This window comes from Triticum urartu, chromosome 5 (genome assembly GCF_003073215.2).
Source record: "Triticum urartu cultivar G1812 chromosome 5, Tu2.1, whole genome shotgun sequence".
Classification (NCBI taxonomy): domain Eukaryota; kingdom Viridiplantae; phylum Streptophyta; class Magnoliopsida; order Poales; family Poaceae; genus Triticum; species Triticum urartu.
Window position 1 is genome coordinate 551,987,905 of NC_053026.1, and position 12,291 is coordinate 552,000,195.

General features: G+C 48.1%; 2 protein-coding genes and 2 non-coding genes across 4 annotated transcripts; 2 read left to right on the top strand and 2 right to left on the bottom strand.

The window, feature by feature from the left end:
• Window positions 1-682: 682 nt before the first annotated feature.
• Window positions 683-2,575, bottom strand: LOC125510626 (universal stress protein PHOS34-like). Its single transcript, XM_048675858.1, has 3 exons — window positions 2,258-2,575; window positions 1,932-2,157; window positions 683-1,011 (listed from the first exon to the last, which is right to left on the bottom strand). Exons 1-3 carry the CDS (start codon window positions 2,475-2,477, stop codon window positions 918-920), a joined length of 540 nt encoding a protein of 179 aa, XP_048531815.1. The 5' UTR covers window positions 2,478-2,575; the 3' UTR covers window positions 683-917.
• Window positions 1,542-1,738, top strand: LOC125511940. Its single transcript, XR_007285206.1, has one exon. It is a non-coding gene; the product is annotated as a U2 spliceosomal RNA (small nuclear RNA).
• Window positions 2,576-2,856: 281 nt separating the features above from the next.
• On the bottom strand, window positions 2,857-6,472 carry LOC125510624 (tetratricopeptide repeat protein 4 homolog). Its single transcript, XM_048675855.1, has 7 exons — window positions 6,032-6,472; window positions 5,741-5,932; window positions 5,458-5,658; window positions 5,254-5,334; window positions 3,872-4,016; window positions 3,420-3,506; window positions 2,857-3,322 (listed from the first exon to the last, which is right to left on the bottom strand). Exons 1-7 carry the CDS (start codon window positions 6,356-6,358, stop codon window positions 3,252-3,254), a joined length of 1,104 nt encoding a protein of 367 aa, XP_048531812.1. The 5' UTR covers window positions 6,359-6,472; the 3' UTR covers window positions 2,857-3,251.
• A 90-nt stretch (window positions 6,473-6,562) lies between these two features.
• Window positions 6,563-6,635, top strand: TRNAR-CCU. The gene has a single exon. It is a non-coding gene; the product is annotated as a tRNA-Arg (tRNA).
• The last annotated feature ends 5,656 nt before the right edge of the window (window positions 6,636-12,291 follow it).

Genomic DNA, 12,291 nt, shown 5'->3' on the forward strand with positions numbered 1-12,291 from the left:
AAGTGGGTAGCCAAATTGCGGTCTTTCTCCTGTTTGCAAGAGAAATCAAGAAACCTGGACACACCTCTTCTTCAAGTGCCGAGAAACCCTCCATATTTCGAACTTGGCTAACGAACGACTACACTTAGAAAACTTTGACACCTCCTCTTGGCGCCTTAAGAGCCCCAACAAAGATTGGTGGGTCAATCTTTCCGCAACAACAAGGTCAACTGTAAAGCAATGGCGTCGCTTACAATGCTCATTAATTGGACCATTTGAAACGAGAGAAATGCCCGTGTGTTTCGAGAATAGAGCAAGCCGAAGACCATCTTGCTCAAGGCCATCAAAGACTAGACCAAGCTTTGGGTCTTGGCAGATGCAATTTTGTTATTTTGGGAAACATTCTACCAGGAGAGTAATTCCATGTTTATTGCGGGTGGGCCTCGCGGCCTTGTAATACAGAACTCTACCCTCTTCTTCATTAAATAGACGAGGTAAAACTTTTGCCTCCATTTTAAAACAAAAGCATGCTTGCTTAGAAACAGAACATGCTTCGACGGTCATTCATGCTCTGCATTATGAATAGGAATTCTGAATACGTTTTTTAGAGCGAATTATGGAGTATTTGTGATCAATAGGTCTTGTACTGGTCATGTGTTTGGCGAACCGAACTCTTCGAGATGTGCCTGTTTTTCAGCAGCATCACCGCACTCTGTACTTCAGGGAAGAAAGAACACTACGTCCATGGCAATGTAATGCATCGGAACAACTGCACTAACCAAGATTAAAAATTTCAGCAAGTGCTTGCGGCCAAACAACAGTTTATTCCCTACATTCTAGGATGTTCATAGAGTACTGCACATGAGCTCGATCACATCTTTATTGGAAGCACGAGGCACTCGAGACATTCAGTCGACAGTGGCAGCAGAGTTGGAGCTTCACTTGTGGTGCGCCTTGTTGGGCGGCTTCACGATGAGAACGGGGCAGGAGGCGTGATGGGCGAGGTAGTCGCTCACGCTGCCCAGCAACGCCCTGCAACACACCACCAGCACAGGGTCAAGGCGTGGCTTGATGTGATCCATGGAGTTTTATTATGCATATGCTTGTAACTCTGTAAGCAACATGACTATTGTCTCGGTGATAAAGGCTTGCTCTCATAGTAAATAAACATGAAAAACTAAAAAACAACTGTGTTTTCTTTAGCCATTGGATTTTCTTAAATGTACTACTGTTTAAGGAGGCAAGTTAACTAGCTATTGCATATCTTTCAGCCATGCATTTCAATATGCTACCAGGATAAGAAGGGAAGGCACAAAGGGAAAAGCAGAAGAGGAGGCAAGCTGCAAGAGAGAGAATGGAAAAAGGAACAGGAACAGAAAAGCCCATGACGTGACTCGGTAAGGCCTGCTACGGGCTCTCGGTTTGGGCCCAACCGAGCAGCGGGTGGCATTGCCGGAGCATAGAAGAGAGGGCAGCAGCAGGTTTAGTACCACATCGCGGACGGAGGAGAAACCCTGGGGAAAGATGGCTATAAAACGAGACCCAGCTCAATGTTCCAACTCATACCTTTCTCGGCCTTTTGGCTAAGATCAAGTGTAGTATCTGTTCTTATCAGTTTAATATCTGATATGTGGACCATGTGTCCACAACGATATTAAATTTATTTTTCATGGGGGAGAGCCCACCATGGTAGCTTGCTGCCAGGGCTCTCATGTGTCGCCCAGGCGTTGCACTACTGCCTGGGCCTGGCAAACCCCAACCAAATCAAGCATTAAAATTTTGAAATTTAAGGATTTCCATATGTTTGCAATTCAAGTCGCTTGAACACTGAAGAAAGCTAAGCTGTGCTTTAGTATCTTTGGCTCTGCCAGTGAAGTAGTCGAACTGCACCCAGAATCACAATCTGTTGTCGAAGATGCTCACGCGTGGTGATCTCATTGGCATGCGCGTACCTCTTGATCATGCCCAGGCCGCGGCTGCCGAGGACGAGGAGGTCGGCGTGCATGTCCTCCACGGCGCGGCAGATGGCCTCCTTGGCGTCGCCCTCCACCACCGCCGCCGTGGCGCTCACCTGCTTCTGCCTGCACACGTCGAGCGCGACGGACACGACTCGCCGGGAGTTCTCCTCGTGCGTCTTCCTCACGGAGTCCACCGCCGTGGGCGGGACGTACTGTAGGCCTGCCTCCGTATGCACACGCAAACGAGTTCCGTCAGTGAGCGTGAGCGTACGTACGTGTGTGTGCGTGTGAGCTAGCTTGTTGTACAGGACAGGCGGTACCGTGCCCGGCGACAGGGTAGGCGAAGTGGTCGGCGCGCGGCTGGACGTGGACGACGACGAGGGACGCGCCGGGGTGGGGCCGGACGACGTTGTCGAGCGCCCACGACAGCGCGTGCAGGCTCTCCTCGCTCGCGTCCACCGCGGCCACCACCTTCATCGTCGCGCCCTCCGGCCCGACGCCGCTCGCCATGGCCGCGGCCTCGGCGCTCACCTCCTCCATGACGATGCCTTCACTCGCGGTAAGACCGGTACTGACACTCTGACACAGCCTCGAGCGAGCGCTTCGATCGTTGGTTCCTATAAATATCCGCACCTACGGGCGGTAATAAAACCGGCGTTTGGCTTTCTTGCGCGGCGGCACAGTATGGGATAGACACGGCGTGTTTCGACTCTCTAGACATCTTGTCTTCGTTGCGCGTGGCAGTCATGTCCACGGCGGCGAGCGAGCTGGCGACACCTGCCGCTCCTCCGGTTCCGGTGCGCCAGCTCCAAGTCAAGTCCCAACGCACCAGCGTCTCCTCTCTCTTCTGTAGGCTGGATGGCGTGATACTGATACCGACCAAGAAGATGAACCTTTCAGAATGAAATACCACAGGTAGTACCAAAAAGTTAAATCATGCCCACAACTAGAATTGAACAACATAATCGCATCCAAATCAGTACTGTTCTGGGCATACACAGAAGCAAGTATGACCATGCCAAATCCCAAAAAGTTCAGTCATGCCCACTGCTAAAATACACATGAAAAGTTGCATATTCGGTTGCTTCTCCCTCTAGAAACGCAATCCTGAGCCATCAACCAACCAAGCAGTGGTTGGAAGAACTTGTAAGACACACAAGTGCTAATTAAGCACAACTCATCTTCTCTCAAGTAGTATAACCTTCTAGGACCATACGGCGATTGACAATTGCCAGCTTCCTCTTTCCTGATCATATACCCATAGCACCCTTGGCCTCTTCCAGAGATGGTGAACTGAACTACTACACGGCAGCTCTACGGCAAAGACCAATTCCCAGCCTTGAACTTCGAATGGAAGGCGGATTTCCTTGAAACCACAAAGAACACTGCACACAGGAATTAATGGAAGCTCTTATTTGCGCTGAACAATGTCAAGCATTCTATACGTACGAATGCAAAGTATACACAGGTTGAAGAACGGACCAGGTACTGCCGGGATGATGTAGTCTTTATGCTGCAGCGCTTCCTGAAGAGTTTTCCCTTCTCTTACTTTGATCCACTTACCCTGGCCTGCACACATTGAAATGGAATACAACTACTTATCAGCGCAGCATAACAGCATTATAGCATGTTGCAGTAAATGTAGTTCTGCTAATGGCAGATTGGATATACTCCCTCGGTTCCTACATATAAGTCTTTTTAGAGATTCCACTATGGAGACTACATTCGGATGTATATAGACACCTTTTAGAGTATAAGTTCACTCTTTTTGCTCCGTATGTAGTCTATAGTAGAATCTCTTAAAAGACTTATATTTAGGAACGGAGGGAGTATTACATACTGAAATTGACAGAATCACAGTTCACATCGTGCTGTCTTTTTACTGTACATCATGTAAATTTAGAGAAATAACCTAAGGAATATGTTTTACATACTTGGTGATATAGCTGTGCTGCCCTTCACAGTATCATGTTCTCCATCTTCCCCATCAAGGCTTTCTGGGAGTGACCCTGAGTCGACAGTGCCTTCCAGAAGATATTTTAACAATTCACTTTTGGAGAACGGCGTGCCATCACCAGCCTAGTGTATCAAATGGAAATACCAGTTAGCCAGCAAGGCAACGAAATGAAACTAGAAAGTTTTTCTATCCTAAAGCTGTGTCAAAGTACTGACAATGGTATGTTGACTGTAATCCTAATTGTGAATGAAAAAGCAAAAATCCTACAGATTTGTGAAACTTCAAGATAACTTGCAAAACTGGACTGGATAATGCTAATGATGATCAACATGATAGTACTGAAATCTTAATTGTCAACAACTCCGAGTTTTCTCACATGAGTCCGACACTGTTAAAATTGGTAAAGGATAATGCTACAGAATATTGCCACAGAGGTTAGAGCTATCATCTCGACATTCTATTGCCAGATAAACCATTTACCAACAACAACACTTAACTACATCAGTGTAGCAATAACATAACTTATGTTGCATCCCCCAAAACTTAGTAGCAAAAGGGTATGGATCGAAAAAACTTGTCTCACAATCATCTAGTGAAAAATAAATCAGAAGGACATTGTCTGTAGCATATACACATCAGAGGCATCAGTGTTCTGTTTTAATGTTCTATGAAGAGGTCGTGGCACTTGCCTCATGCCATTTAGAAGAAAATCTGATATCTGTAGGTGCTAGCACTTTGCAGAAGGTATATATTAACTCTCAAGTAGTGACAGTTATGTCGACTGTAATAATATAATAGTTGTAAATGAAGGAGCAACCATCCTACAGATTTGTTAAATTTGAAGATAACTTCAAAAACTGGACTGGATGCTGCTGCTAACGATGATCAAAATGATCACATTGAAATCTGAATTTTCAATAGCTCCTAGTTTTCTCACATGAGTCTGCCACTTGTAAAATTGGTAAAGGATAATCCTACAATTTTCAGAATGTGGCCACAAAGGCTAGAGCTACCATCTTGACATTCTATCACCGGACAAATGAAATTACTAATAACACTTAAGTAGCAATAGCATAACTTATGTTGCATTCCCCAAAATTTAGTATCACAAAAAGGTCTGGATCGAAAAAACTTGGCCCACAATCATCTAGTGGAAAAATAAATCAGAAGGACAATGTGTGTAGTATATAGACATCACAGGGGCATGAATGTTTTGTTTTCATGTTGTATGAAGAGGTTGTGACTCATGCCTCGTGAAATTTAGATAGAGAAAATTTGATCATCTGTGGGCGCTAGCACTTTGCAGAAGGTAGCCTTACAGGTTAACCCTCAATTAAAATTCGAAGTGTGTAAACAAACCTGACAATACAACTCAATAGCGTCCCTTGTGTAAGCGTGGTTCTCATCCCATGGCAAAGGTGGAGAACTTTCTGAGAACATGTTTGATAATTAAGGATAACAGGAATTCAAGAAACCATTCCTCCTCCTTTTTGTGATGAAAGTATCTATGCATATTCATGTACATACTATCAGAAAAAGTATCACGTAACTTTCCAAGGATATGAGATCAAGGTGATCCGAGAACATATCAGTCTCCGGAAAATCCTCAATAAAGTCGCTCGACATGACCTCCGGGTAGAGCAGAAGAACTGGCCAGTGGAGCACGCCCTGCTCATCCAGCTTCGGCTTCTTTACCCCGGTCAGCTCCTGATATGCTGCCTTCCCCAGCCTCAGCCCTCTCTTCTCTATAGCAGCAGCAAGATCCTATATGCATCTAATACAGTCAATTACACAAACAGGAAAAGAATAAGGAAATGCTCAACTGCCAATTTGGAACAGAAGAGACCTTCGCGGCGGATATGGCCTGTTCAACCTTGGCCCTTTTAAGATCCCGCTCGCGCTGCTGCGCCTCCACCTGCGCGAGGAATTTCTTGAGCTCCTCGTTGGCGGGGTCCTGCTCGAGCCCCCGCCGGCAGAAGGACGCCGCCTGGGGCAACTGGTCGAGAGCAAGCGCGGCCTTCGCCGCCCGGTAGTGCGCCTGGCTACACGAATGTCACACATCACACGGCGGCTTCCTCGCCAAATCCGAGAAATTGGAGCAAGAGAGGCGTAATCTAGAGCGAGCGAGCGTGCGGACCTTGAGGTTGGAGGGGGAGAGGCGGACGGCCTGCTGGGCGTCGTCGAGGGCGCGGCGGTGGTTGCCGAGGAGGAGGTTGACGTGCGCGCGGTTGGCGAAGAGGACGGAGGCGTCGGGGTTCGGGGCGGAGAGGGCGCCCATCTGGGCGATGGCCTTGGTGTAGCAGTCGACGGCGTCGGGGTAGTGCTTCCGGCCCTTCTTGACGAACTGGTTGCCCTCCTCCCTGTACTCGCGCGCCGCCGACTCCTTGATGGCGGCGATGGCGTCCAGGTCGGCCTTCTCGCCCTCCGTCAGGGGCTCCGACCCGGGCTCCATCAGCAGCGCCATGCCGTCGGCCAAGGTGCTCTCGGTCTGGGTGGATCGGCGGCGCCGCCTCTTGGCTTCTTTTCCTCCCCTGTGCTGTCCCCGCCGCCGCTTCCGGTGTTTCTAGTAGACTTCGAGAAGGGTTTGTGCTCCGTCCAAATAAGCTTCCGTAGATGCATCTACTACGTGATTGTTGTAAAATGGTTCCGTTGCATCTCATACAACAAGGCGCCTGTAGCTCAGTGGATAGAGCGTCCGTTTCCTAAGCGGAAGGCCGTAGGTTCGACCCCTACCTGGCGCGTTATTTTTGTTTTTTGGGTCGATTTCTACAGTTTTTTGTTCAAATGATTCGGAAACAAGCTGTTTGTTAACAATTTTTGTTTAAATGATTCGGAAACAAGCTGTTTGTTTAGTTAATACGAGTGGTATTTTGCACTATTTTCCACCCTCCGGTTGGTACCACTGAAGGAAAATGAACTCCTGATGGGTTTGCTATCCGGAACTTTTTTTTTTGTATAAAATTATTTTGAACACTCTTGCTCTTGGACCGAGCTGTTTTCAGTCAAACTTGTTTTTCAACATCCATACACCTCGGGGCTGAAGCCAAAGAATTGGCGTTCTAACCAGTAAGCTGCTACTTGTTCATGGTTTTTATTCAAATTGTCTTTAGCAGCCTTAGTCCTGAACATTGGCAAAAAACTTAACCGGATGTTATGTAGATATGTGATGAGATATTTGTGCAATTTAACACGGATCGTACCCCAACGGAGTCTACTGTATAGACTCGAAGAGAGTGCGTGGCTTTGCCACTACAAACTCAGACCATTGAGTTAGCACCCGGTTCTCGCAACACCCTTACTCCTTAAGATTGAAGAGTTGCATCTCTATCTTCGGCTAGAGTTCTTTTTTACAATGACATCAAAATTTTCATGCCATAAAGTAGATATGAAACAAAGTGAACAATTGAGAAACTACATTGGTGAGTGCACAAGATATGTTAATTAAATACATGAACTAATTTGTACCACATTGGCAAATTTAGTTGTCATGAGGATTGCAAGCACCACTAAAGTATGAAATAAACCTTGAATTCGTACTCTCACTTCGAGTTAAACCCTGACTTATAAATCCCTGAAACTGTCACCCTATACTCTTTAATCCCGGTCTATTCCTGTTGATTTCTGCTAAATACATGTTTGGCGCATAGTGAAAAGGAAAATCCTGAGCGGGATCACACGCTAATGTCGCTAACTACGCGGGTCCATGTGTCATATTCATCTTCTTCTTTCTCTCAATCTGTGTCATCCCCATTTTAACAGTCCCGCACCAATTTCCCCTGAAAAATCTCTCTGTCCCCCTCCTAGCGATCCAGAAGGCCCTGGCCTTGTTCTTCTCCCCCTCCTCTTATCGAACCGCCCAGCCCCGAGCCTCATCTCTGACTCCCCTCCTCCAACATATCCCTCGACCCACACATGGTGGAGCTACTACGTCTCCCGTACAAGCCATGGGTCACAACTTGGGATGCACTACGGCTGGCTATACGTGTGGTGGAGCTCTCCTCTTCCCTCGCCTCCCCCCACCCCCCGCGGGTGGATCTCCAGCTTCCCCGATGCAAGCCACGAGTCAAGGATGGCAACGGGGATGAAACCCATCGGGTTTTGCCTGTCCAAACCCATCCTCACGAGAAAATCTCAAACCCTTCCCCGTCACCGTCACCATGCGCGGGGCTCATTTTTTGCCCATTCCCTGAACCCATCGGGTTTTCTAAACCCACGGAAAATCGGCATATTTAACCAAACATAGTAGTAACAAATAATAGCACTTCAACATCAAAAAGAGCATATTTCAGTAGCATAACTTGAGCAAATTTCAGCATCATATAATAGTACATGGTTCAGCAGCTACAAGGAGCATATTTCAGGATCAGAACTTGAGCAAAAAGAGCTATAACAGCAGCTACAAGGAGCATTTTCCAACACAATACAATACCCCATTTCAGCAACAAAGATAAGCTTATTTCAGAAACAAACAAGAGCATATTTCGGCCATACATGATTCAACAAGATGTTCAATTACACAAGTACTGAAAAAGAATTCATGCATGGTTCACAGATCTTGCACAAAGTTTCAGTGGAGATGTCAAGTCATGCCTGGCCGACAGGTGCTATGTTGTGTCATGCCTAGTCGGCAGGTGCTACGCACGACAGATCTTCCAGAGTCTTTGCGTCTAGATGAATGCGTGCAGGGCGGTGGCACCATGGTGGCGTCAACGGATGTCCGGACTGGCAAGGGTGATGCAGATCTCTCTCTTGAAGATGGGTCAGCGGTCCGATGATGATGGCGGCTTCTAAAACGTGTGCATGTGGTGTGCGCTTTAGGTCTGCTGCACCGGCTGTTGGTTCCCATACGTTATGTGGATGGATCAGTGACGACATCAATTTTAGATATGGGGGGTGAGAGCACTCCACATTATCGAGTTTGTAGGTGTGAGTGGTGGCTTCGGGTGGCTTGATGTATGTTCTTGTTAGTCTTTTGTTGAATAATTAATAAATATGGCTGTATGAATCGATTGATGCAAAAGCCGGGGGTTTAATTTCCTTTTCCAAAAAAAATCATTTTCCCCTGCGCGACGAATGAGCATTTAGCAGAAATCATCCGGGACAGACCGGGATTAGAGAGTACAAGGTGCTAGCTTTAGGGATTGTATAAGGTCAGGATTCAACTTAGACTAAGAGTACAAATTTAAGGTTTATTTTAAACCTTTCTCTATCAAGAACTCATGTTACTGAAATAGTGGGAATGCTTGAGCCTGGAGGAAAAATAAATAGAATGATTATACGGATGCCCTGTATGCTCCATTCCTAAACCGCTAATTTTTATGACGCCACAGAATTGGCATATAATACCAATCATAAATTGCAAATCTACTGTTACAGGTACATGATTATGCTTCATGCCCTAGATGTAGAGCACGGTAGTGTCGAAGAAGCAGAATTTGCAATCTTCGGAGAGCAGGGTGAAGCTATTGTGGGGAAGAACCCGCAATTTCTATAGGCTTACACGATCGAGGAGTCAGATCGGCAGCATGCTATCTTAACTTGCTGCTCTGTTAGGCAAAAAATACACTGTCATGGTTACTCCAAGCAGCAAATCGCTACAATTATTTCCTGATAAAAAGGCTAAGCCTTTACGGGGGATGGCATCATCAGTCTTTTGGCCGCTCGGGCACTCCTTCGGTGGCTCAAGAAGATGCCTGGTTTTCTTTCTCTGGGAGACTGGAAGTATGTCAGCTGACATACACAGTGGCCTTTAACGCAACGCCCCCACCTGCTAGCTCGAGCTCAAAATGAATACTGTTCCAAAGATACTACTCCCTCCGTGTCAAGATATAAGACGCTTTTGTAGTTTAATTTGAACTGCAAAAGCGTCTCATATTTTGATACAGAGGAAGTAATTATGAAGCTTTTTAGTTTTCACTGATGCCATTTTCATGCATTCAGGCAAGCAGCAAAAAGAACTCTTTGCTCCAAAGGGTCAAAAAGATCCGAAGAAGAAATGAAGTAAAGCTACTAAGGGCTTCTCGCGCGAGTGAATAAAGATGCAGCCTGCTAAGAATGACAGTCAGTATTTCTTAGTCCAGACTGTGGACGTTGTGGGTCAAGGTCAATGTAGTTTAGATCATGTAGCTCATGTCATGGTTCTGTGCTCTGTATCTCTGTCACTCCGTACTCGAATGACTACTGAAATAATCAACATGTCAGTGTTATATTTTGCATACTCTTTCCAAATTTTATATGTTTCGCTTCTGCAACCCAAGCAACCAATGATCAATAATACCGCACCAGGTAAATCAGTTCAAGCAATCAAGTAATGCACTTGGATTCAACTGGCCAAGATACAGTAGCATACTGGTGCAAATTGATTGCTGCAGATTACAACCATCCTGACACAATACATGCCCATGAAGAAACTATGGGATGCTGGCGATGCAAAGAAACATCAACTACAACGGACATATAAGACCCTGCTCAGAATCTCTCCACTCCGCTCCACGCTCGGTTTGAACACTCCATGAAAATGAGCTGCAGCCTGCTCCGCTCTGGGAGCGCAGTCGAGGGAGCGAAGAGGAACCGAACAGGCACTAAGACGCCAGATCCAATAAAAAAAAAACTGGGCTGAATGTTCTGGTCATACAGATCAACTATGTGAGTTCTCACGAAATGCACAAGATGTCGTTCTCATGGAATGCACAGAAGTGCCATTGATAAAAAATAGGTAGATCCATCAATGGCAGAAATGTCAGAAGTCCTTCGGTTCCAACCCCTGACGAAGCGAAACATGGAAGCGTTACTAAGATAATAACGAAGAGCGCCCCGAGCAGCGATGAAAGGATTACCTGTGTTGCCACATACCCACACGCGCAGACATTCTCAGATAGTGATAGTATGGTCACGATCGATGGGTTTAAAAACAACTGCTGGAGGATCCATCATCACCTGCCACCACAGCACACAAATCACAACATTACACAATAGAAATTTCTACGTGCGGCGATTTAAACACTGGTTTCAAATCTGACAACAACCATAAATGAATAGAAAATAACACGAAAGAACAAATCAAGACTAAAGAGAAAGTTAAGAAAAACTGCAGTCTTATTTGAGAACAACTCGGGACTCAGTTAAATTGGCCGGGGTCGGGGGACGGCACCTGGCAGCAGCAGATGTGGCCGGCGGTGGCCGGGTCGTCGGTGAGCCCGACCCAGGCGTCCAGCCTGGGATCGTAGTGCCCGGGTCCCTTGAACGGCAGCTCCCACTCGCGGTGTGCCGTCCACTTGGGGTCGTCCGCGTCCGCGCCCGCCCCCGTGTCACACGTGAAGGTGTCGCCGATGTCGCGCCCTTTGACCCTGACGCTGGCGAAGAGAGTCCGTCCGTCGGGGTGCACGGCGTGGGAGGTGACTTGATGCTCCCCGAAGGGCGGCGTGAGGCAGCGCCATGACTGTCGGGTGGTAGGTGCGACATATGCCAACGGGTGGCTTATCTTTGTGGGAACCAATAAGACGTCGCCGGTGTCTGGAAGCGGGATGAGGCGAAGACATGCACGCCGGCGGATCTTACCCAGCTTCGGGGCTCTCTGAGGAGATAACACCCCTACTGCTGCTCTGCGGGGTCTCCGCATGCTCGCTAAATGAATCGAGTAGCTACACAACGCTCCTTGAGCTGTTTTGGGGGAGGAGGAGGAAGAAAGGGCACGGCTAGCCTGCTTCTTCTTCTTGTATGGTCTCTCGAACTAGCAGGGGGTCCAACCCTTTGCATGGGTGCCCCGGGGGGTTTATATAGGCCTACCCCCCGGGGTACAATGGTAATTCGGCTGGGCGCGGGGCCCAGCCGTCTGTGACTGCACTCGCCGGCTTCTGCGCCGACTGCTGGGGCCCGCCGGCTGGTGGGTCCTGCCGGCTGCCAACTCCTTGATCACTGTGGCTTCATCTTGCTGACGTGAGCTTCATCGTGGTAAACGCGGCTACAGTACCGCCGCCTGCCGGGCGATCGCTGTAGCCTTACCGCGTCTTGTCTCCTTAATGGGGCGTCCTCTTTGAGGGAGGCGGCGAGCCGGCCGCGGGGAGCCGGCTCCGTCTCGGGCCGGCTGGTCGGAAGCGCGGCCGCCTTCGGTCGTCTCCCTGCTCTAAGGGGCCCACCGCCTGTGGGCCACGCTGGCGGCCCGTCGTGGGTGACGCCAGGGTCAACATGGCAACAGTGCTGCGCCGGACGGGTCATGCCTACCTCGTACGGCGCACTGTGCCAGGCGTGCTCCGGGATTCGGGGGTGGCAGGCTCTTCTGTAGCCATGCCCCGTCGCACCGCTGTTAGGTGGGTGCAAACTTTGTGGGTACGGTCTTGACTACTTTATGGGGAGCCGGCTTGAAGGAGTCGGCTTTCTCGTAGCCGGCTTCTTGGAGTC

Bases quoted from the DNA above. Each gene is read 5' to 3' on its own strand.
- LOC125510626 (XM_048675858.1), bottom strand. From the start codon at position 2,477: ATGGAGGAGGTGAGCGCCGAGGCCGCGGCCATGGCGAGCGGCGTCGGG. The intron at 2,158-2,257 runs GTACCGCCTGTC...ATACGGAGGCAG, and splicing joins CTACCCTGTCGCCGGGCACG to GCCTACAGTACGTCCCGCCC. The intron at 1,012-1,931 runs GTACGCGCATGC...GGTGTGTTGCAG, and splicing joins GGCCTGGGCATGATCAAGAG to GGCGTTGCTGGGCAGCGTGA.
- LOC125510624 (XM_048675855.1), bottom strand. From the start codon at position 6,358: ATGGCGCTGCTGATGGAGCCCGGGTCGGAGCCCCTGACGGAGGGCGAG. The intron at 5,933-6,031 runs GTCCGCACGCTC...TCGTGTAGCCAG, and splicing joins TCTCCCCCTCCAACCTCAAG to GCGCACTACCGGGCGGCGAA. The intron at 4,017-5,253 runs GTTTGTTTACAC...TTGATACACTAG, and splicing joins CTATTGAGTTGTATTGTCAG to GCTGGTGATGGCACGCCGTT.